Consider the following 25,872-nt stretch of genomic DNA (forward strand, 5'->3'; position numbering starts at 1 on the left):
TTTGCATGCTAACTTCCACCATTCGTTTTGATACCCTATTGTTTAAGTACTTGGGTACGTTTATGTGTAACCAAAATTATCATGCATTTGTGTGCCCGGACAGTTTTGCATGTTAAATTCCACCATTTGTTTAGGTACCCTATTGTTTATGTGATTGGGTATGTTTTTGCATTACCAAAATTATTCTGCATTTGTATACCCGGACCGTGTTGCATGCTAAATTCCACCATTTTTTGGTACCCTATTGTTTAAATGCTTGGGTACGTTTTTGCATAACCAAAATTTTCATGCGTTTGTGTATCCGGACCGAAATGCATAAGGTTACCGAAACGCATATGACACCGGAATGAAATTATAGAAAGAGGAATCACCTTTTATTGAGCGTGTGCTTTGGATAAAACATTAATTGATGCCTTCATTTGCATGAATATGGAGCGCCGATTGACCATCAAGACAATGAATGAATATACTCGTGCGACAATAAAATGAAAACAATTTTCTTCTTTCTCTATCCAGTTGGTTTTTGGGCTGTTATAACATGGACCGAATATAGCATGGTTACAGAATATTTAACTCAAAGAAAATTTCTTTCTCAAAATTTAAAAAAAAACTCAACGGTTTTGTGGCTGTATGCTAAGTGCAATACGAGGCAATTATCACCCTTTAATTCCTATGGTAAATAAACCAACTGAAGCAAATAGCAAATAACGAATAAACAAGAGGGGTGTAGAAACACAAAAATGTATACGATGAACAGTTAACCTAAAACTTACAAAAATTAACTCGCTTTTGCTTTAAATAATTTTGCAAGAAGTCTTTTTAACCTTTCTTTCAACGATACTCTGTTCTTGCTGCTAACAACAACAAACTTTCTGGTTGCTAGATTGAGTATGGAGCCAAATCCAATGGCAAAAATTGTGCACGACAAACATATAACATTAAAAGGCATGCTGAAGTCTGGTGTTGGTAGTACAAGTAGATTAGACTCTGTGTGAATTCGCACAAAGAGAGGATCGTGTCCAATGCAATTTCTAAAATGAAGAAAATGGACAATGATTACATATTCAGCCGGATGTTACCTAGTTCGGACAGTGTTAACGAAATTAGTACAATCGAACGTTCTGGAAACTTTTAACATTAAAACACCTAAATCAAATTAGTGCCAACAAACTCTGGTATTTTACTGATTTTGATTCAATGCTTTCATGAAGCAGCAGCAAAAAGATGATAGCATTGGAACACATAAGGACATCGCTATAAACAGTTGGTGTATGGAAAGTGTGCTGCAGATAAAGTTTCCAGCCTGATATCATCAGTGCTTTGAGTCATCAAAGTCAACTGGGAACAAAAGAAAGTTTTCACGATTTGAAAACACTCTTAACGATCTGGTTAAGGGTTTTTCGAAAAGCTGAAATATAGCACAAATTAAAGTTAAAAGTGAACTCTTTCCACGAATAAAGTGACAAAAAGCAAATTTTATTGCATTCGGAGTAGTCAGATTGAGGAAAAGCTGAAAAGCTGCCCTAAGCAACAAGGATGAAAAATGTTTTGAGCCAATCAGACTGTTTGTTTACAATTTGAACCAGCCAATGGTATAGCGTCAAAGACAATAGAAATCTGGAGAGAAAATAGCATCGAATCAGCCGCAACAGTAACGCTCGCACCTCCTATCCAAAGCTGTGGGGAAAAACCGGCGCCACAAAAAGTTAACGCTGAACGCGAAAATTGTCATTATTGAAGTGCTTCATACAATTATGCATAGCAAAGGAGTATATCTAAAACTTTGCCGTCCCCATTTTTGAAATTCGGTCGTTAACCAGAGATAAGCGATGAAACGTTTAGCCCATTATTGCCCTGATTGAATCTGCTTACGTTGGTTATGGTTGGTTGTACTCCAAGAAAGCGGCATCATGTCATTTTATTGAAAAACAGGTCATTTTTTACTTACAAAGTATGTACGTCGTATATTTAAAGTAAGACGGAGAGATGATTATCAAACTCGGGTTTTTTCCCTTCATTCTGCCTTTTTCTTGCATGTTCTTAACCCTAAGACAGTCCGTCAACTTTCTTTCATTGAGTGCGTTCTAGAGTGTTGCGTATAGAAGAAATGCATATCTTGAGAAAATAGCGGCATTGTTGCAAATATTTATTCCAAAATCATATGCCTATTCCTGTTTTTGGTATTTTTGTAGGTGCAAGCAATGGTTCTTCTCATGGCAAAGTTTTTTAGGCGATTTGTCAACGAATTTTGTGGACACGAATTGTTATAAAGGCTTCAAAACGTTAGACAGTAAACGATAAAATGTTTTCTCTAAGCACGCAACGGCCCACGCTATCTTTCTCCACTGAAATAAATCCTCTGGTTTTTTTAGTGACTTAAGTACGGATTCATTTAAGAAAAAACACAGAAGAACTTACGAAGTGTTTGAGGGTTCAAGAATTGTATTCTTCTTTACTGTAAAATGTAGAGCGTCTTTGTTGAGTGAAAGGTTCAAGGTTTCCCAACTTTGCATGTCAATATATTCAAATATTTTTGCAAAGTTTCATTAAAACGAGTTGGAGAATGTACCACTTTACAAAATATAAGCTCAATAATGACCCTGATCGTTGTATTCCAATAAGATAATGAGAACTCAAAAAATGTAGCTTGTTATATCTCAATAGCTTTTTCAGTTGAAGGTTTGATTCAAACTTTTGCAGGTCATGCAGAGGTTTCAAATTTTACTTTACAAATTTTTAAACAAGCAATTTTTGAAATAACAAGTAAAATGTGCACAATTTTTTCAAGGTTTCTTTTTTGCTTAAATTTTATCAACGACCTGTAAAAAGATTTCAAAATGACCTGTTTTTCAATAAAATGACATGATGCCGCTTTCTTGGAGTACAACCAACCATAACCAACGTAAGCAGATTCAATCAGGGCAATAATGGGCTAAACGTTTCATCGCTTATCTCTGGTTAACGACCGAATTTCAAAAATGGGGACGGCAAAGTTTTAGATATACTCCTTTGCTATGCATAATTGTATGAAGCACTTCAATAATGACAATTTTCGCGTTCAGCGTTAACTTTTTGTGGCGCCGGTTTTTCCCCACAGCTTTGGATAGGAGGTGCGAGCGTTACTGTTGCGGCTGATTCGATGCTATTTTCTCTTCAGATTTCTATTGTCTTTGACGCTATACCATTGGCTGGTTCAAATTGTAAACAAACAGTCTGATTGGCTCAAAACATTTTTCATCCTTGTTGCCCTAAGCCAAAACCCATCCTGAGAGAGGTGGTATAAGAGGTTTTTCACAAACTTCAAAATTATTGAAAAAGTGTCAAGTCAAAAAAAGAAATAAAACATGCTGATAGGTCTTAAACGATACCAAAATAAAAAAGATGAAACCACTGAACATATCTAGATGATATTGCCTTTCTTATTCCACCTAATAACTTTAAATTTGGTGAAACAAATTCACAAATACATAGAAGGTTTACACGTGTGCCTCTCGTTCAATTTGCCAAAACCGTTTTTAGCAAATTTTAAAGTATTTGATCATTTGTACCATATTTGGGCACTGCACAAGAACGTTTAACATTACTTGTGCAAAATTGACGATTCAAGGAAAAGAAGGCTCCAATAGCTACAATATTGTCCTTTAAAACAAATTGAAAATATGCCCTGGGGAAAACTAATGGCTTGTTCATTTATTAATGATAATATCATCTAAATTACTCCGTTTTCGATTTTATTACTGGAGCTGTGTATAAAGTCAATCATTTTAAATACAGCTAAACAATATATGGCAGCTTCAAGTGCTTCAAATGCGAGAAGCGAATATAAATGCTGTGAAAACGGAAATTATATTTCATTACCCAGACAATGTTGAGCAACGCTCAGAAGTGCCTGTCAAATTCGATGCGTCCGGCAAAACGGTACTTATTACAGCGGATCTGCAAAAACAAAACGCTGCTTTTATCAACAGTAGGTATTCTTACAAAAATTGAAATTTCAATCGTGTTACTCATTACGACAAGGAAAAATCAATATTTCCTAGAAGCCAAAAACAAAATGGAAGTGCATACTTCGCAGTGTCATTTCATTGAATTATTACACGTTGGGGTGCATCACCCTCGTACTGATAGGCGAAACCTGTCATTCACCATTAATATAAACCACTATGACTAGTAACACGATAAACTAGTGATTTTCAACTCCAAAGAAATTGCCACTGTAAACAAAGAGCAGAAGAACCACTAGATTTAGCCATTCCAATGGCTTTCCAGTGTCAGACAAAAGGACCGAACTTTTAAAAATCATGGCATCTATCTCCTGGCTAGGACAATTCTTTCTTTACTTACCCAATATAATAGCCATGGTGCGAATCTGGAGGGTGTTCAGTCCATTTTAGAAATGCCTTCGTGAAGGAGTATGACAGCTTCAGGGTTGATTTTGGGGGTACAGTTAGAACCATTTCTATCGTTGTGGGTCTCACTCTGTCCTTTGCTGGTATAAATTTAAGCAAATCTATAGAAAAAAGATAACTTTAAAAAAGCTTCGAATTATTTAAAGATGTATGATGCAGAGAGACATAAGATTAAGTGTTAAAAATATTTTTTGTATGGACGATACGGAAAAAAAGATTTAGAGTGTTGAATGTGAGAGCGGAGACTGATGGAGACCTAGGAAGGTGGGGATATAAAACCCAAATGGGACCAGGCGCTGTCATCAAGGCAGAGGCATCACAAGGCCCTTTCGAACTCAATAAGGCCCTATAGAGTTGACAATATTGCACATCATGATACATACGCTAGACAGCAGTAAAAAGGGTATAAACAAAGTGTTGCACAGAAGGCAGTTATCTAGAAGTTACTTAAGAAGTCTTGAAAAAGTCCTTTCTTTAGTCTACGAATAATTATGGCCGAACACTAAACAAACAAGAAAACTTCCTGGTTTATTTTTTCAGCGAACTCTCCGATGGTTTTTAGGCTGAGCAAAGTATCAGAAAGCTACCAAAGACAGAAAATTTCCACCCATTAAACAATTATTGCAGCGAAAGAGGGAGCTTTGGTTTGAATAGGCCACCAAGCTCTAAGCTACAAAAGGAAACCGATACATTTAACGAGAGCTAGAACACTTACTAATCACGTTAAACTATTCCAAGATTAAGCAAACAACAAGATGCGGCTTAAGACATTCAGAGACAGGTTTCTTGCATTATAGAAGAATCTAAAAAGACAACACCCGTCTGTATACACTAACAGGGTTTGTCTATGTAAACAGTTACAGGGTAATCGGCACTATAAAAGTTAGAGATGCAATTACAGAAAGTTAGAGATCAAAAGAAAGCATTTACAACAAGGCAGCAAAATTCTATTTACATAGTTACCGGGTTTGATTATATCCTGACCACGGTACACTACCAAAGAGTGCAAATAAACTGGTATATACCACGGGATCATGTCAAAATAAAGAATTTTAACTGCTCTGCTCGGATGCTCGTTTGATATCAACGATATAATGCCTCCTTTTTCTTCCCCATGTCCTGAAAAAACAATTTCTCAATTTTTTGCGGTACCAAAGGCTTATCAGATCAAATGATACAATTAAACATAAATCTCCTCGATAACTTGCACTTTCATCTCACTTCCATCTACTTGTAAAAAGGTTGTGGGACAGTTATCTAGTTCAGTGGAGTGATCTTTCTTTTTAATATTCTGTCCCGCGATACCCTGTACATATCGAAAACAGGTCAATGTTAAAATTATCAGGCTCTCTTAAGAAAAAACTAATGAAGAAATATAGAAAACAAGTAATGTGGAAAGGCTGAGAGAATCAAAAGGTCACCTGTTGTATGACGGTGGGCATTGATGGTTGATGCTCTTATCGTTCCTGTAAGCAAAGACGGCTTGGGCTACTAAAAATATTTCAGAATATTCCCAATCACAATAACAAAATTCACTATTGTACTTTAACACAGAAAGCAGACTTGCCAGTTCATCTTAGAGTGTAAAATGGCAATGCATTCAAAAACAAGGCTAGCGTTATACAGAGTTAAACATATAGAATAACTGAGAAAGCACAACGAGCAGAGCTTAACGTAGCTCCGATTTTAATGAAAGCGCTCCTAGATCAAAACCAAAACATAGACAAAATTGCTTCATCTCTGAGGAAATGTAATCTTCGAGGCCGTTTGACAAGTAAAAAAGAAAATAGAAAGCCAAGCTTGCATAAAATAGATTTTTATACTATTGATTAAAGTTCTTTATTTTGTAATATTATTAAGTATCATTTCTATGTAGCGTGAAGCCCCGTATGCCGGAGCGAAATGTTAGCAGCAGCTGATTTATGCGTGTTTATTGTTGTTTGTTCTCAGCGCGATGCGGTGTTCCTTATTTGCTACATTTTTTTCAACCTTTCGCCGCAAGAACTCCATCGGAGTCCGTCGAGCAGCCTGCTAGTGACTTTATGTTTTTAGGAAACTGCCAATAACTATTGTTGTTATAATACAATAAATTTACCAAAATTAAAGTTTGAAATTGCAGGCTTTTAGCATGGCCTCCATGGGGTCACGTTGTGAAAGTAAACGAAACGAAATATACAGATACGTCTTCGACAACTATTTCAGATGAGCAAAGAAAAAATAGCTATTTAGCATCATTTTTGAATGCACAAATTGAAGGGAATAGAGTGTTAGACTACGCAATGCTTCAGTATCTCCGTGGGCATCTGTTTATCGCGTGACACCCTTTCGCTAAGTTTTAAAGATATCGCTGTGTTTGCAATAACGAAGTACTAGAAATACGCTTGTTTCTTTGTATGTTTTGACTTTTAAACAAACTAGTGACATAAGGTTTGTAAATTGATAACTAATATAATAATCAAGAGAATGAATGGAAAACATCAATTCATACAGAGATGAACGAATTCAAAGCTTCATACCGACAAGGGCCCTTGAGAAAGTTCCGCGCAGGTCCAGGCCTGCCTGTAAATCTAAGAAAACCAAAAATCACTTATTGATGAAAAATGTTAATAACAGGCGACGAGACAAATGAGACCGATACTTAACAATTTGGTAGGGATAATACATCTATTTTCTATTTGACAAATTTAATTTGGAGAAAAATGCTCGAAATCCTCTCTGGCCTAGAAATGTTTGCTACGTAATATGAACCAATATCAAATACTGGTTCGTTCGAATAGTCCCGAAGCTATGTTACTGCATCTTTTGTTTTTTGAATGGACGGAAATTTAAGACAACAATGGCATTATCACTTGACAGAGAAAACAAACCCATGACTGCCATTCATTTTTGGCAGATACAAGAATAACTGCTTACCCATATGCTTCAGATCATAAACTGCAAAATGAAATTCTCTACCAGCATACATTTTGGACTGGTAATGGGTCGGCTTGGGGCTCAGACTGTGCTTGCTCTCTTCCTATGAAAGCAGGGTAAATTCGACGGTTACACAGTCTAATATTTGTGATGACTAGATGTTTAAGAAATCGCAGAAGCGAAGAGGACCTAGCCCCAACACTCTCTTCCCTAAAAACCATAAATTAATCAAGTGCCTGGCTCAAAAGAAAGTGTATTAAATTGAATTTTTATATTCTATAACAAATGGCATTAGCCATTATCAATGTTGCAACCTCGTGTTTTCAATCCACAAGCAAGCGTAATCAATAGGTCGCCGCCATACATATCATATAATTGCATGTGACTATCTAGAAACCCAAAGCAGGTTAGTTCGCTAATTCTGGCAATGCTGATACCAAACACCGCTCAGAATCTCGGCAAAAAAGAGCCGATGTGATGCGAAAAAGTGGTGACCTTAAAACTATACCATACGGACTGGTGAACGGACCCACATGTCTCCCCCAGGTCAATGTTGAACGAGACTGTTGCGTAAGTGAGGAGGCACACCGGCTCAACCACTCCAATTGCAATATTGATTTTGAGGGTGGAAGGGGAGGGGGTCATACGTAAGTGTCTTGTTATCTATTGGGTCAGCATTATTGGCCATGATCGCAGATGCACATTATGCATATCACATGATCATTCACATTACAATAGGATTACCTCGTCTGTCTATTTCGTTAAAAACAGGCAACGGGTATGGACGAAATAACAAATTTACTGATTTGCAAGATAAGCCATATGCAAAATAAATGCAGAGATACAAGGTCTGCTTCATCAACAAGATTAACCTTTTGTGCAAGGGCCGTGACTCGATATGATTAATAAACGATTGGAGCACGTGACGGAAATAGGACTATGGTATACGTCACTCCCCATTCCTAAATAAACGGCAACGGCCAAAATGCTATTAGCGATAGAAATTACGAACTTAGACCCCCTTTTACGCAGCCAAACAGACCAAACAAGAAATAACGAATAGTTTATACGCTCACCATTCGCAAGCTATAAAAAGTTTTATGTCATAGAGACGAGGACTCTGACGGAGCATGAATATTGACATTCCTTGACACTTCCATAACATGAACATATCTTTTGTGAACTTAAAAAAAATTCACACATTCTTTATCAGGGGTGTTTTTTGGGAAACGAAAAAATTGCTTTTTATCGCACTTTTCTTGTCACTTTTCATTTCACACATACTTTTCATTTTGTATTAACGCCTCCCTTAATAAAATGCCACACCAACATGTTTTATTTAGTAAAAAATGCCACGGCGTTCTTTAAAGGAAATACGGTTGTTACGAAAAAGGCTAAGATAGACTAAAATGTAATACAGATGTTATAGATGATGAATAATCAACATACGCTGATGTCTGGAAGAGCAACCAGTATTTTACTGCTTGTCGCAAGAGGACAAGAAGATTTCAAAATTTCACCAAACAATCGTCCAAAAGACCAAACTGAGGAGAAAGAAAGTAATTTTAGAAAGTATTGATCTATGATCAGAAACAATGAACAAAATGCTCAACTTAAACAATGAAACTGAATTACGAGGTCTTTCTTCAAAGACTACAGTAAACCAGTAAACCATGAAATATAACACAATAATTTACTCCAAAGATCCGTCAAAATCAAGACCACAAGACAAAATCATAACATATTGTTTGAACATTTGAATTTTCATCATTAACTTACCTTAGAGATATGTGATTAATTTGGAAATCGTACTGTACCACTACTGCTTTAAAGGGGGTATGGCTAGAGCCTTTAAGAAATGCAAGATAATTTCTTGATGTTGCCTTATCCTGCAGCAACTCACTCGGGGTTTGGGAATTATGCATTAAAAAAGCGTGTATAGAGCAACGACTTGCAAGAAGTGACATTCATGGACACATGTTCATGTTTCAAGTGTTCTTCAAAAATTAAGATGAGATAATATTATGAATTCCAATGGCAAAGTTATGCTAAAGAATATATCTTTAAGATGGCTGCTTGGATCCGCACAAGAAGATGGAAGACAATACCTTCTCTCAAGCCTTTGATATCAGGATCATAAACAGAAGACAAAGTTTGTTTCAGTTCGGTGGATGGAGAAGAACAATTTGCGTCCTACAAAGATAAAACCGGAACTCATGTTTGTAAGGTCGCAAAAACACATTACGCCGATTCGCATGAAAAATTTCATCTGAATAAAATTAATAACTTTGACGCTTCTTGACAATTCGTTCAGCAATTCACTGCATCAAAGGCAGATGGCAGAAAATTTTTGCAAATACATGGCTATAAAATCCAACAAAAATTTCAAGTACTGTCATTTTCATCATTTAGGCTCCCTCGATTGTCAAGAATAACTTTTTCAAATATAAATTGAAATCCACAAAAGTTTATTTTATTCGAACTTCAAATTTTTGAAAGACATAGATTAGGATTAAAAGAAATCAGTCTAGCTTTGGCATTTTCAGTTAAGAATAGAAAACCTACTAAAACAAAATCTTTACTATGGAAAGACCCTGTGGCTCTTACCACGCAAACTGTTCTCAGATGGACAGCGATGGAATGATAACTGGCTTCATACAGATGCAAGGCATTGAACAGGGATGCAATTCCAGCCTGTTGAGTGAGAAAAGATGAATTGAACATCAAACACTGGCAAACGAAAAACATTTAAAGCAGTCTATCAAGAAGATAAAATAATAATTTATGAGGTATTACCTTACTTTGGCAAGGTAGCAGCTTCTTCCAGGGCGTGAGGTTCTCCGTGCAGACAGTTTCTCGTGGCAATACGGCATACCTCAGATGTGTTGAAGCATTCTCTTGATCTTTGTGCCACAGACCCATGGGCCTAAATGAGTACCGTGGTGATGCTGAAACGCCTTTTCGCAGGTAGTTCAAAGACGCACAAAACTGACCAGAAAGAGCATTCACCAACCCATACCACTTTTCATCAATCCTATGTCAACGAAACAACCCGGTTATTAGGTGACTGAAGTCCATTCAAGAGTTCACAAAAACAGGGAACACTTCGCATCATATTAAAGCCGTTTTTACTTGACAAAAAAACCGGATAATGACAAATGGCACTTTTGCTGGGCCCCTTGTTTGGACCGCCATTGTCAACTAAATCGTAACATAGCTGAATTAGGCAAAGGCGATCTCTTTATGTGTACTCAAGCCTTGATTCTGAAGATACAGATTTATTTCAAAGCTAATCAATTTAAACGAAACCATGCTATACATACGATTCTAGCGTCGTTACTAAATATTTTGAGGCACTTTTGAATTCTCGAGAAAATGTTAACCTTGGGCGAATATGACTGTGATCGCAGCGGTGGAGAAATAGCCATTAACATCAATGATACCTTTGGAAATGTATGAGAGGCTATTCCAAAATGTCTTAAGAACTGACGCTAGTCCGTTCAGCACCATTTGTTGCTTGATTGTTATCGTCCTCCTCAAACGTCAAACGAAGTATTAAATGACTTCGGAAAGGCCTCTTGTTGTTTCTTGATAAGAAAAGGGAATAGACCGTTGTTTTAGGACACATTTGCGACACCTTGCCTTTTCTTATGCTCAACTTGGCTGGGACAAAATATTTTCTCTCATTCAAGTAGTTTACAGGATATAAAAAATCTTACTGAGACAATAACAAGCTTTTTCCCAAATTAGTCTGGCTTTAGGTCTTTCCACTCTGGAATTGCTTGCGCGTTAAAGAGCACTAAAGATGTGTCAACCTGGAGAAGGGAAATACACTGCAACGTAAGTTATCAACCTAACAAACTTTTTGCTGGAATAGATCATCAAAATTTAATGTAAAACGAAACAAGTATGGATGGGCAGGAGCAGTTGTGATTCAAATCCTATCCAAGAAACAGATTTAAATCTTGTAACATTCAAATCTTATCCTTAAATCTGCGAAGTGTTGGTTGTGGTGTTTCATAAGGTGCACATCTTGATCCATTCCTGTTTTTGATTCATACTGACGACCTCCCAATGTCTCTCTAGAAATGCCATGTTACAAAGTATGCTCAGTGGCTTAGAAACTACACTCGACAGAGACCTCGCCCAGTTAAAGGTTTGGTCAACCTAAAACAAACGTACATTAACAGTCACATAACACAAACCAATGCTGATGGCCTTGTCCCAAGGAAGAATGGTTGCAGTAGTCAGAAATCTTTATATCTTTATAATCTTTATACAACACTAGCCCCCTCCCTTGGTACTCTTAAAGGTAGACTCAAGAGTAATTTCCCATTTCAGCCTAATGCTAATAACATATAATACTTTTAATTGTTATATTACTTTTATAATTTGACCTTCATCAATTTATATTGTAAAGTCTGACAAAGCCCCCTGTAAAGAAGTCCTTTCAATGATGAGGCTATGGTGTATGTATAGACGAAAACCAAACAAAATGAGATTATATTTCAATTAGGCACTTCAAATTTTACTAACAAAAAGCCGAGCTTTTTCTTGATGATCATTATAAAAATATGTTCTATCCTCCCACTAGTCTTTACATAGAGCCCCCTTACATACATTTTACACGCAAATGACACTAACTAAGTTGAAAAAACATGACTAGCAAGCTCGATTCATTATCCAATCAGAGATGCAATACTGAAATTAAGAGCAGCAAAAAACCCCTTAACCTAAGACCCCTAGACGTTTACACTGCGCCGGATAGAATTTATCCGCATAAAACTTATTCGGATTGATTTGCGTTTACACTGTGCCGCACAAATTTTGTCCACTTTGCCCTCTCGTTTACACTGTGCCGGATAAGTGCAGTCACATGACCTAAATCATGCACAGAACGCCCAAAATGAAGTTTTCTCTGGGCAACAAAATAATAACAAAATTCCCGCCAACGTAAAAAGACTTCATTCTCTTCAGAATCATCTGCTTCTCATTTAGACCAAATCCAAAGATATTGTCAATACAAATTAGGACTAGTTTGTTTTAATAGTTTGTTCTTGAAACAAAATGACACTGAACTAGCAACGAAAGTAGGGAAAGCTGACAAGTATGCTAATTTTACATGGACTGGCAAGATACTGCACTTTTAACACGAGTATTTATCGACAACAAGGCAGCCAAGATGGCAAATGGTCTTGATTGGGAGACAGTGAAAACTAAATTGGATGAAATAGCCAATCGCTTTCGATCAAGATACGATGTGAATAAAATTTATCCGGATAAAAGCGTTTACACTGTACCACATAGCTATCCGAACTAACTCTCTGCTACTAAAAACGTGGTTTGAGGAGTACCTCAACTATTGTTAATTGTTTGGCAATCTCAAATCAACAGATGTTGTTCTGAGTCTGAAATCATGCATAGAGAAGGCTAGATCATCACATCTGAATCTACCATATGTTTCCAAAAAACCAGTCCATGAATAAATACTTAGACAAAGGTAAAAACAAAACCAAAGAGGTTTACTTACTTTTCATTATCTAAAGTTGATGAAAACCAAACCCATAGTTCAACTCCATATGGTGCTGATGACATAGGGTAGCCCCATAAATTGTATCTCCATCTTCCATGAGATAAGGACAAATGAATCTCTCCAACATCATACTTCTTGACTATTTGTCCAAGTGACTTTGGAAATAATTTGTAATGTGAGCCTAGAATGAGTAGCAGACTCAGCATCAGGCCATAAAATTTAGCAGAAACCCAAAGGTACATTTTTAAAAATGATGTTATAAAAGTAGTGTGTGAATTCAAGTATAAAAATGTTATAAAAGTAAGTGGGGATTCTACAGCGCACATAAGAAGTATTTAGTTATATTGCTGTTATGTTATGTTATATTTTAAAATTTATTGCTATATTCACTTGGAGGACTCGAAGTAGTTTAATTTGTTTTGTTATGTTATTTTATTTACGTAATCGCCTCCTTTTTATGTGTATGTAAACGAGGTAAAGGAAACTGATATCTATCATGCATTCAAAACCTACGTAAGACCTTTTTATCGGCATTAGGAGAAAGCAATATAGGTTTCCTTATTGTGGCCTATTGATTAGCTGAGTAATTGAATTCACAAAAGTACAGTAGGGCAGTGTTAGTATAAAATGTGTTGAGTAAAAACGTGTAGATAAATTGAGATATAAGTTTTCTTTGAAGAGATTTCTTGGTTTGTGGAGAAGTATATATGTTTCAGGCCAGCTCCCGTGGACGTTTTTGGTCTGTTACGCAGGCTAGTTTAATTGAGATAGATTGGGATCTATGTGCCTATACAACAAAACTTCAGTTTGATGAAAGGTATCTTCATTTGACTTACATCTAATTTCTTCAAGAAATGTATACTGTTTTTAGCAGTGTCTAAGAGACGCACCATTTTCGAATTACTAATGACTTTTTTTAGGGTGTGTCTTACATATGGTGAAATTGACAGACATGTCACTTCCTTTTGAAGGCAAAGTCATTTTATAGACAAAATATTATGATATTTGGAGCACCTATTCTTTTAATTCGAATAATCACACTTTTAGCGGAAATTTAATAAAAACTTCGAAATTCTCCAGCTGCGATAGAAAAAGATCTGGCAAAAGCTTTTTTTACTAGCTTCTTTTACTGTCAACTGGAAAGGGTTGTACCCTGCATTCTCTTAATTGGAGGGCACATCCATGTTATCGTTTAGAATGTTGTGAATGAAACAGATGACAAATAAAAGTTTTATGGATTATAAGACCTGTAAAAGATAATGATTATTTTGATTACATATTTTAGGATGCAGTCCTGGTAATATGAAATTTGTCAGCATGCTTGTAATCGCACGCTTTGAAAAGTTCAGTTTTGTTCCTGCTTTTAAAGCGAACGAATTTTGTACCGTCACGGTTCCGTTTTAGAACGGGACAGTATAAACACCTATCAGAGATGATTCTGTCACATGATTTAATATTCCACAGCCATTTACGATGGTTACCACCATCTTCGAAGAAAAGAAATAGAAAATTCTGAAGATTTAAATCGTAAATACAGATATGGACTATTTCTTTGCTTTCATCAAAGCATGGTGACTCTACTTAGCCACATTATCAATTTGTGAAAAGCCTTCCTTTCTTCTGATGTTGCTGTTTTTTTAATTAAGCTTTGCTTTACAAAATTTGTTCACAAAATCAACTTTAAAAAGCGAAAAACATTTCAATTTTTTATCTTCAAGTTTAGCTTTCCTGGTACATTTCCCTGGAATTTGCTGCAGCAGTGAATTTTTTTGCCATTATGTGACATCGCTGATTAATTGACACCGCTGACAAGTGTTTCTCCCCAAGTCATTCTCCTCATCCCCTGCCAGGGACGCTGGAGAGGGGGAGCAGGAGGCAACTATCTTTCTTGCTTTTTCATAGGAGTGGCAAGGGAGGCCAAAATACCCTTTTCATAGAAGTGTCGGGTGTGTCAGCTATTTCTGTGGCTTTCCCTGTCAGCTCTGCGGCAGCAGAAAGGTCATTTTCAGTATTGCAAAGAGTGAAGACCAGAATCAGGCTGGGTTTACACGGGGCCGGCCGAATATTTGGTCGGTTAAATATCTGGTCAATTAGGCCTTGCGTTTACATGGGACCGGCCGAATATTTGGTTGGTCAAATATTTGGTCAATTAGGCCTTGCGTTTACACGGGACCGGCTATATGACCTCAAATTAGGTCATTTAGTCGTGCAAATATTCGGCCACCTTGGAAAGCGTCCTTCTTGAAACTTGGCCGGCCGAATTCGCGTGCGGCCTCGTGTAAACGGTTATGGCCGGCCAAATATTTGCACGGTTAGATTTTGCGTTTGTAGCTTTTGCTTTGGTGAAAATATGAACGACTTTCGTCGAATAACTCATTTTGAAATTTAAAACTGAAAGGCATAGCAAACATCGAAAATTCCCAATCATTGATAGCAGTTATGTCACCCATCCTCTTTAAACATAATTTTGCGAAGAGAGCACACGAGAACAGAGAATGAGAGAAATTGTTTTGTTAGCTCTTTGTTTACAATGATTTTTGGCTTCAAGTTTTTGACACATTGCGCAAGTCATAAGAATTAGGTCACTTAAGCGGTCCCGTGTAAATGCAACGCCTAAGTGACCTCATTTGTGGCCGGCTTCAAAAGCAAGCCAAATTTTTGACGACCAAATATTCGGCCGGCCCCGTGTAAACGCAGCCTCAGGTCAAGCATGGTTCAAGAGAGATTAGTGTCACTGAATACAATGTCAGTTGAAAAGAATATTTTGCTGTCACTAGATGTAGAGCGAATCATTGACTTGTTTGCGAAGACTTCAAACGCACTCTCAAAAGTGCTTTTTTCATGGACCTTTCCTTTATGAAAGTGGTCATAAGTAATTAATGGACCGTGCCCTAAGCAAAGGAAGAGGGGTCTGAAATTAATGCTTTATGAAGTAGTACTAAATAACATGGTATGGGTAATTCCATGTCAAATCATCCAGACCATGACACCCTTAACTCACAGATTTTCTTGAAATTTTCATTAGTAATAGATATCATAAACAGTAGAAAATCCTGGAATTTGGAGCATCTAATTCTAAACGATTTTTGAGTTATGCATTTTTTAAATTTAATGTAAACAGTGTTTCTTGACAAAAATCGGCCATTTTGAATTTACTTCATTTAAATATTATCAGTTTAAGAAATGCTGTAGCTCTACAATTTCACTCAGAGACGTTTTATTGGGTGAGGAATCCAAAAACAGCATCAAAAATACCAAATGGTCAACTTTTCTTGAGCTATCCACAAATCCATAAGTTTTTCACCATATCGCAAATAACAAAAAAAAAATAATATGGCAGTGTAGATGTTTGGATTTTTTCTTTTGGAGATGATTATACATACACTAAACTTCATTTTTTTCCAAATATCGAGTTAGGTTCTCTTTTTATGCTCTCATAGGGAAGAAACAAAGACAAGTTATTTTTCCGGCCCTCTGATATTAGCTCTATCAGATATTATTTGTACAGTAAAAAGAAGCCATGGAAAAGAAGAAAGGTAAACAGGCAATTATCATGTCTTAAACATTAAAGGAATTTATACTTGATGAAGTAACATTGGTTTCATATCAGGCTAGTAAAATATGGAAAAAAGTAAAATCTCATTAAAAAATTCATGCTTAAACTATCAAGAAGTATCAAATGATATTAGTCTTAAGGTAGGCACATGTGTCAAGATTATGCAGGAATTCACCTCATAGAAAGCACACTTTCTACACTTTCTTTGGCTTTAAAGTTATTGTTACTCATTCCAGGGAAAATTGTGCTCTTTGGGGTCTGAAAACTTTACCAAAATTAGATGGGGTCTGAAATGCGTTGTAAATGGAATGCAGTGGTCTAACTTTTTGGTGAAACTTTCTGGAATGCTTCCTGCCTGCCCTTTCTGCTATTATGACATCTCTCTTAAGTTTGTAAGCGTGTAAAAACTTTTTATCAGTTGGAATATCAATTGTAATATCACCTATAGACGATTTATCTTTTGGTTTAAAGCTAGCGTTTCAAGAGATGAAGTTAACTCCTTTCTATGTTTTTTTAGCGCTGTTAAATAAAGTGCACTCAAATGATTGAAAATCATGATAATAATTGCCATATAATAGACAACACCTATACTTATGAAGGAGACTATTTTGTCTTATCCTCTATTTCAATACTACCAAAAGTAAATAATCAACTGCATCTGAGTGGGTCATTCCATGTCAATTTAACAAGGCCTTGACATCTCAGATTTTCTTCATTTTCATTTTGCAAATAAATCCTGTTTAGAAATATGGTTTCCCAAAGTTTCACGTCAATATCTTTTATATTGGCTGAAATATCGCAATTTAAATTTAGTCATTTTTCAGGTAAAACCACTGATTGGTGGCCATTTTTAATTTGTAAGGAAATAAACAATATCTTGTCTTTCTCACTTTTCTGGCATTCTTTGCATTATCATTCCGAAAATAAACATCCCATCATTTTCATTCCTGCAGAATACAAAAATAATGCTAGAAACTTTGCAGGACTATTTCTTTCACAGCTATTGCATTTTCAAAGTAAGGAAACCTGTTATTGTTGATTTCGGCAATGCCATACAACCACTATATAACTGGAAAAGTATTTAAGTGGGACAAATCTGATCTTGATGAAATTTTGCAAGCTTGATGCTTGATGTTTAACGAAGTTTGAGAATCATTGGCATGCATCGTTATAGACTGGTAAGGGTAGAAACCATGCAGAATTTAATTGCTGTATTCCATTTCATGGATTCAAGATGTTTCAACAAAACTAGACACCAACTTAAATTGGACAACAAGTCAATTTTGTATCAAATATATGCAAGTCTTGCCTTGACATCTACAGAGTAAAGTTACATATTTAACCTTTCTTTTCAAATTCATTGGCAATTGGCAGTGTGTCTTTCTTTTCAATTGTGTATGGGCGACCTGTACTTGTTGATGGTGTATCCACATTACGTAGGATGTTAGCATATGGAACATAGCATATGTCTAGTCTAGCTGACAAGTAAATGATCTTGCTGGGAAACTAGATTCTGTTTTCTGTTTGCTTATCGATTTTGAAAATTTGACAGGAGTTGTACATATTTCACATGACCCCCTACATATTTGACATGAGCCGTAAAATTTGCATGAGTCGTACAGCTCTGACCCAATATCGCTCAATACGTGTGAGTGTTGTGATCAAAATGTTGAAGGAATTAATGTTTTCTTCTGAGATGGTGGATGACAATTTTAACTTTTACCTGAACTGACATGGAATGACGCAATGTCAATTGTATCAACGTAATTTTGTAACAATGTATACACTTCTTGATTAATTTCATAATCATTTACTACTGGATGGGTGCTGTTGTTATAATATGTTTTTAATAATGATTATAGGTAATCATTATTAATTGTAATTGTTAAAAATAATCGAATTTGACAAATTAATTGAAAGTAGCTTAGGATTGTTTTACATGCAAAATAAGATCACAAAGAAACAAACAAACAAACATGTCGTATGGAAAGATTGTAAAACAAGATGAGATGAAACTCGCGCCGCGCCATAATAATTTATCTTACCTTTTTTAGAGGCGAACGACTGTGAAATAGTTGTAAATTGTGAAACAGTGTAGACATGCCCGGTTTGCAGCCTTTTTAGAAATAATTCTTCAGTGTGAATATCTTCAGCAACCTGTGTATGAGTGAATGTACAAAATATTGCCACTTTAAATATAAATAAAATAGTGGCCATCTTCAAAAAACTTAGGCCTTGTCCTATGAAGGCCTCGTTTCCATAAAGCGACGAAATGAGCGATGGGAGGTGGAGGTCGGGAACCATAGCCCCCTCAAAATTTTGGCAAAACAGGGCATTTTGCAAAATCTTTGGATATGGGTCTTAGATTTGCCCTAGTGTTACGGGGGCAGCACGGTTTCCAATTTGTGAAAGCAATAACTAAGAAATAACAAAATTGTAAAACTTTTTAAACGATTGCAAGACAAAGACTGCAAAAAGTATTCTGAAATGAATTTTTAGTAATCTAAAAAGTGCACGGTCACCAAAATTTTTCTGCTCGCTTCGCTCGCAAAGGGCTTCCTCTATCAGTTGTGCCACGAGGCCTCCGAAAAACTCTCCACGGCACTGATCACAACTAAGTCAGAAAAATATATATTTATGAGCCGGTACTAAAAGCTTCTTAAAGATTTGAGCGATTTGATTTTCTTATGAGATTGTTATTGGAACCCTGGTGCAATCTGAAATTTCAAAAGCAAGTTTTTGACGCCCTTTTTAAGACGAATTATCTCTCTTCAGAAGAATAAATAATTGAATGATATGTTTCCTTTTGCTCTCAAGATCTTTCTCATGATACAGATGTAGCCAAATATGGAACTCAGTTGCAAACGAAATAAGTACTCTCCAACTTTACAAATATTCAAGAAAAAATTTCAGAATTTTCATGGTTCAATTGTACTTATGATTTTTGCAAGGAATATGTATGCAACACCAGTTATATTTGATTTAAATTATATTTAGCGTTGGCAACATAAATTAGTTGGCTTTATTTAGCTTTAATATAGCTACAGAGTTATATCCAAAAGTTATATCAAGCTATGTAGATGGTCATCAGAACAAACTTTTGTTTTTGAGTAAGGTAGAATTGGGTCCAGCCTCCCTTGAGGTTGATATTTAAGTGAAAAAAATTTCGATATCAAATGTATTTTTATGGGTGCTGCCCATAGGCGTAGACTTGCATTTTTTTCAGAGGGGGCTCAAAAAATTAATGACAATTTCTAATGGCAGCGGCTTAGAAAGTGGATTTGCTGAGGGCTTAAAGGTGATTTTTTCCGTGCTTTTTTCATTATCGAGGAAAAAGAAACACAAAAATGAATTAATTGAAAGTTTATTGCTAAATTATAATCAGTTTCTTTAGGTTGAGATCATTAGTTCTATTTAGGCACCCAAGATGTACTCTTTCTCACGGCATTTCTTGATATGAAGGTGTCAACAAGTTCATCAATTGACAGACACAAATTTGTCCATAGCTATTATGACCCCAGCAAAGATCACACGTTGCTTTCCTCTAATGCTTCCAGCCTCTCTGAAGGATTGGCCTCGAGTTGGATCTGACCTTATGTTCACAATAATTTCATACTTTATTTTGCTGTAAACGCAATTATCTAATGCAACGAATCTTATGCGTGAAACCAATAACATAACAAACTTATCTAAAAATTGGTTAAGCCTTTCTTTATTTTCCAGGGGGGCTCAGCCTCCCTCGGTTTTCGTCAGGAGGGGCTGAAGCCCAAGAGCCCCTCCTAAGTTTACGCCTATGGTGCTGCCCCCATTTCTGAGAGTCTTCAGGGCAAAGAAATGCAAAATTTAGATGCGGGTGAAACCCCCATACCACCACCCTCTAAACTTGATAGGGCCTTCACCTACGACCAGGCTTCGTCGTTGGCAAAACGACGATTCCCTATCTGTTTTGGCAGAAGACTTTGACATCGGAAGGTGCCCTTTCTGCAGTTCCTGCCCCCGCCGTATCATGAAGCTTCCGGCACCTCTGAATAAAGCCTTGTAGATCGCGGGAGGGGGGGGGGTACTTGAATTACCCTGAAATGGTAGTACTTTTTGACAAAACCCCTCAAACGGTAGCATAGAAACCGAAAATATTTCCTTGCTAGCATCCATTTCTTTGTGCTCTCTTGGTCGTTTTTGATCAATTTCTTCACAATTGATTGTTGTTGTTTCGAGAAAGATAAATCTTGTTCATTATCTATAACAAATCACAAGCTAAACTAAGTAGTTCAGTTATTATCGAAAATGGGCCATTTGGTAGCCATTTGGCAAGACCCTCAAACGGACTGGACCCCCTTTCAGGCCTTAATGGGAGTACTCCCCCCGGGGGGCTGTAGATCTTCTTTGAATTACTTAAGTACTGGCTGTCTTGGTACATTCGACGTATAATGCTCTTGCGAAAAATGCTGAGAGAATCACAATTAGTTCCTTGCGTCGAATGTATGTTGCTACAACAATCCAAGTAATTAAATTCTTAAGTGCATTGAAATTGCGAAGTCACCCGTTCAAGCTGTGAAACTATGTTTTTAATGGCGACTAAAGCCAATGAAATGAGGCTCATTGACAGAAAGATCGGAAACCTTTTCTAAATGCATTTCAAACAGTGGTCAATAGAATAACGAAGGAATTGCGCAAAACAACTATTGCAGTAAATAGTTTGTCGTGAGACCATCAGTGCAACACGTTTAATGCAACACGTTCGGTTGCTTTGTTTTAAGAGAGCGAGGGACTTTTTATTTGCTTTCTCACGGAATTTCTTTCTTTCAGCAACCGGTTTTCTGAGCTTTGCTTTTTCCTACCAATCGCAGAAATATTTCGCAGCAATTTTTGTATTGAATTGGAATTATGGAAAAACAATAACAAAGGATAAAGTAAGAAACAGAATAGAGAGAACTGTAATTCCTATCTTTCAACAAGTGCAACCAATGCAGAAGGATTAAATTGCGGTGGAAATGGTTTTGTCAAAAACATCCAACAAGAGTATCGAGTTAACATCCGAGCTCAAGGATACTGCTGGAATGGAGGGAAAGAAGATTCAAAATCAAACTTGTTGGAGAGGTTTTCCAAGTAAGAAGGCTGCAGAATTTACTCGTTGGAATTCGCAAAAATACATTCAATCAAAGAAGAAACAAAATCGAATAGAATCGGCCAATCCTAGGGCTCGAGAAGAAATCGCATTATCAGATTGGAAATTCGAAGCATCGAAACCAAAATTATTGAAAAATTTAACAATAACAAATGCCCAAAGATTTGGAAAGCATGAAGAATTTCCCCGCATCGAAAAAGCACGGTCGGCAGAGTGTATGCTTACAGAGCAAAGAAGGGAATCTGCAAACCCGAATGTGCGGAGTTTGGAAGAGGCAGACGTTTCGCCATTATTAATAAGGAGGTTTTCTAATCATGTACAAAAACCGTTTCTACCACAGATAGAAAGTTTAAGGTTAAGTGAGCGTCGAAGATCTCGTTCGTGCCAAGATTTAAAAAAACTAATGATGAACGGTCAATTGTCGAAACAATATGATGAAGTTTACTGGAGCAAGCACTGGATCAAAGCTCGCGATGAGATTGTTGGAAAGAGAGCGCTACCAAATTTGCCCACAAGGAACGAAAATTCCCACAAAGTCGATATTCAAAAGGATGAAGAAGTTGATTCTCAGAAAATTGGTGAAAATGCAAAAAAGGAGGAGTCAGATGCATTTTTGATGGCCGCAAAGCCAAAGCCTAAGCAACTAAGTTTAGAGGAAAGGCTTCTGCAAATAGAAAAAATGCACGGGTTGCATAAGCATTTAAACATTCCTGCAAAATGATGTGAATTCACACAGCCTTGGTATTGAGCTGTGTGTCTAAAACAGAACTTCATATCTCAGTCGTCTCAGTTGAGCCATGAAGTCTTAGATGATTAAAATTTCATTACTTTGTTAACGCAATTTATCCAAATGACTGATTTACTAAAATTGGTAATTTTTGGTTATAAATAAAAAGGCTTTGAAAAAAGCAAACATTTCGAAAGATACTAAAGCTTTTTCACATGAAAATGCATTTTAGACGAAAAGCTTCAGCATGTTTAAAAATGTCTGCTTTTTTCAATGTCATTTTTAATTTTTGCATCACCAAGAAATTTTTATTAAAGGAAGTTAAAAATTGCTTGCCTGTAGATAGTAGCATAAGAGATCGTACTCTATTCCCAATGCTACAATTTTTCGAGTGATTTCTTCTAATGAAGGCCAACCCTTATTTTTCAAAGTTTTCATCCTCTTTACTTCCCTAGATCCTTTTAAACTTTAGCATAAGTACCCTCTTTAAGAAGTACACCCCTCAGATAAGCACCAACCCAAATAGCACTTGTTTCTTTATTGAATTTAACAAAGAATCTTGTAACTAGTAGGCTTTGTCTAATAAGCCAAGAGCGTATTTGGCTGAAAATAAATGGCAATGCTGGTGTAACTTTTTTACAACAATTGTCATAAAACGGTTCATGAAATGGCCATAATTTCAATTAATTCTCAACAAAGCTTAGCTTTAGCAGTTCCCTAACTTTTGCTGTGTTAGATAAAAATATGTTGCTGTTCGTTTTACGTTTCAATGCTCTTATTCACAGTGATACTAAAGTTGAAAAATTTGCTTTTGATTACTTCAATTACCTTATATCTCTTTACAAAAATCAGACTAAGAGTTTCTTGGAGGACTGGTTTCTTGAAATTGAATTATCGACAATAACAATGGCCAACATGTTCTTAAGAGAGCTCTGGCAAGCGGATGTATATGCTTATGTGCAACATGCTATTATAGTTTCACGGGCTCATTTTCGGGGGGGGGGGGGGGTACCTTAAAATGTTTGAAGGTACGGGGACGTGCCATTATTTAGGGGTACCTTTTTACTGAAAAGTGCGGAATTATCGGTATCAATCTTTGAAATATGTCGGAACTATGGGAACCCTTTGAAGAGACATGTTGAATTATGGGTACCAAGTTGGGAAAATATTGCAAAATTATTAGGAGGGAGATTTAGCATTAGCAAATTAATGTTCAGTTAGAAATAAAAGTATGAAATATGTGTAATGTTGAGATTTTGGGCAAAGGACATGCAAAATTTGTTTGATGATTTTTTATGTGCTTGCTTTGCGGAATTATGGGTATTGTTTTCACCATGTTTGCGGAATTACGGATCACATTTTTTAGACATTGGCGGAATTCTGCGTCCAAATTTTTTAACCAAAACGGCACGTCCCAATTTTTAACCAAAATGGCCCGTCCAAATTTTTAACCAAAATGGCACGTCCCTATTTTTAACCAAAACGACACGTCCAAATTTTTAACCAAAACGGCACGTCCCCGTCCAAAATTAGGTTTAATTAACCCCCGAGCAATTTCCCACTATTTTGCCTTCGTTCCTAATTTTTTTTTCATATAATCAAGGATTAAGTCACTGTAATGTAATATCTACGCCCGAAATGACTAAGCCAGTCCGAGGTTAATCCGACCCTCGCTTATCAGGGGCATTTTCTTACCGGTTTCGTTTAACGGTTTCGTTTCACTTGATGTATTTTTTAGCTTCTTTCTCAAACATTCTGCAGCCAAGGACATTAGAAAAGTTTTTATCCATCTTATTTATATCCATCTTATTTAGTGCTTGTAAAAACAGAAGTGGAATCACACAAGTGTCCTTCTACGACCAAGAAGAGTTTGATTCTCTTTTGTCAATCAGTTATTTGGGTGACATTCTTTTAGCTCACCCAGCTGTTCATGAATTGAAAATGAAATACAAAGAATTTAAAATATCCTTTTTGGCACGCTTATCGTTGGGAAAACTAAACAATTACTACGGATTAGTATTTCCAATTTTTTAATATGTTTTGTTATGTGTACTCGTGTTTAAAAAAAATTGTGGCACAAAGAGCAAGTTTTCCATAGGGTTCAGTATATAATTGACACCTGATAAGCTGCCACCCATGCTAAGGCAAGAGATTTTACAACGAACTCCCAAAATCGTTGAAATCCCAAAAATCCCATCTCAAAATCAGCTGAAAAAAATCTAAGAAATATCTTGCCATAGCATGAGACTTCTCAAAAAGATCTGAAATTCGCCCCTCACGAATAGCAAACGATAATATAGAGCAGTAGCAGTGGCGTAGCTAGCGGTCATGCTTGTCATGCCGGGCATGACCATCTATTTTCAGAGTTAACATTTTTCAAAAAATTATATTTTCGTAAGAATAAAGTCCTATTCTCCTGATGAAATAGCTCAGGCCATTCGCCTTTGGAGCCCTATGGTTCCACGCAAGAATATGGAGCCCTCCGAAGGCGCTCTTCTATTGTCGGGCATGACTAAAACAGAGGGTTTCCAATTTAGTCATGCCCGGAACTATGAGCATGACCAAACCCTGTGTTTTAGTCATGCCCATAACGCTGGTTCCCTATGTTTGGTCATGCCTAACAATAGGAGTGACGCAGGAGAGAACAAAGGCTAGTCATGCCATTTCGGGAGGGCATGACCATCATTATAATCATCAGAACCGCCCTGTGTTATTTCGTGAACACGAATGCGAGGCATCGATGGCGGCGCTGCTATGCCTAGATCCACGAGCTGGGAGGTAATTCTCTGTAAGTAAAATGCAAACAAAAGCTTATTGCCAAGCAGCCACGACTCATGTTAATCTCCAGAACATTTTATGGCAACGACAGGGTTTTTCAGCCTTAATGGTGTTGCACTATGTGGAGAAGTGACAGGCACGAAAGGCCATTTTTGGACATAAAATCAGCGAGCAGGATCATTTTATGCAACCAAACCAAACTCTCAGCCTTTTCAGTAATCAATTGTTACTAGTTGAACATTTGCAGAGAATCTTCTTGATTTAATGATTGCCAAATCTTGATTCTGTTCACTGGAGATGGATGGAGGAGATAGCAGTGTTATTTTCCAAACCAACAGATTTGAGAGCTTAAACTTTCCAGACATTTAGCAGCATATTCAGAAACTGTTAAGCCCTTCAAAAGCATTGTTACCATATTATGATTAGGACAATAAGATTGTAGTTAATGGATAGGGAATGCCAGAACTTGCTTAAAGTTATTCTTCAATTTTTTGTTTATTATCACATGCAATAACACTGTTTTTACACACAATTAAAGTCAAACTCGAAGCTCTACTGACTTCACTTTTAGTTGAAAGTACTTTTTACTACTTATAGCTGTTGAAATAAAATGACCAGAGACAAGTCAAGCATGTTACTGATCTTGTTAGTTACACAGTTTTATTTCACTATTACAACTTTTGATGTATTTGAAAATTTACAAGATCAAATTATTCATTTACAGCCCTTGTTTGCTAGATTTAGTAAGGACAATCCAATCATGTGGATATTTACCACAAGTATATGTGGAAACATCAATGTTTTTGTTAAGCTAAACTTATTTTGCAAGGT

The 25,872-nt window shown here is 36.5% G+C and overlaps 2 protein-coding genes across 2 annotated transcripts; one reads left to right on the top strand and one right to left on the bottom strand.

The window, feature by feature from the left end:
- Positions 1-727: 727 nt before the first annotated feature.
- LOC135691368 (GPI-anchor transamidase component PIGT) lies at positions 728-18,671 on the bottom strand. The gene is made up of 13 exons (XM_065209211.2): positions 18,457-18,671; positions 12,853-13,036; positions 10,119-10,356; positions 9,930-10,016; positions 9,431-9,515; positions 8,772-8,866; positions 7,323-7,425; positions 6,926-6,976; positions 5,831-5,875; positions 5,373-5,528; positions 4,345-4,510; positions 3,859-3,936; positions 728-1,031 (listed from the first exon to the last, which is right to left on the bottom strand). The coding sequence occupies exons 1-13, from the start codon at positions 18,626-18,628 to the stop codon at positions 779-781; spliced, it is 1,713 nt and encodes a 570-aa protein (XP_065065283.2). The 5' UTR covers positions 18,629-18,671; the 3' UTR covers positions 728-778.
- Positions 13,119-24,565, top strand: LOC148960449 (uncharacterized). Its single transcript, XM_089116125.1, has 2 exons — positions 13,119-13,672; positions 21,218-24,565. Exon 2 carries the CDS (start codon positions 21,403-21,405, stop codon positions 22,255-22,257), a length of 855 nt encoding a protein of 284 aa, XP_088972251.1. The 5' UTR covers positions 13,119-13,672; positions 21,218-21,402; the 3' UTR covers positions 22,258-24,565.
- The last annotated feature ends 1,307 nt before the right edge of the window (positions 24,566-25,872 follow it).

Source organism: Rhopilema esculentum, chromosome 4 (assembly GCF_057945365.1).
Source record: "Rhopilema esculentum isolate cy_ngs chromosome 4, ASM5794536v1, whole genome shotgun sequence".
Classification (NCBI taxonomy): Eukaryota; Metazoa; Cnidaria; class Scyphozoa; order Rhizostomeae; family Rhizostomatidae; genus Rhopilema; species Rhopilema esculentum.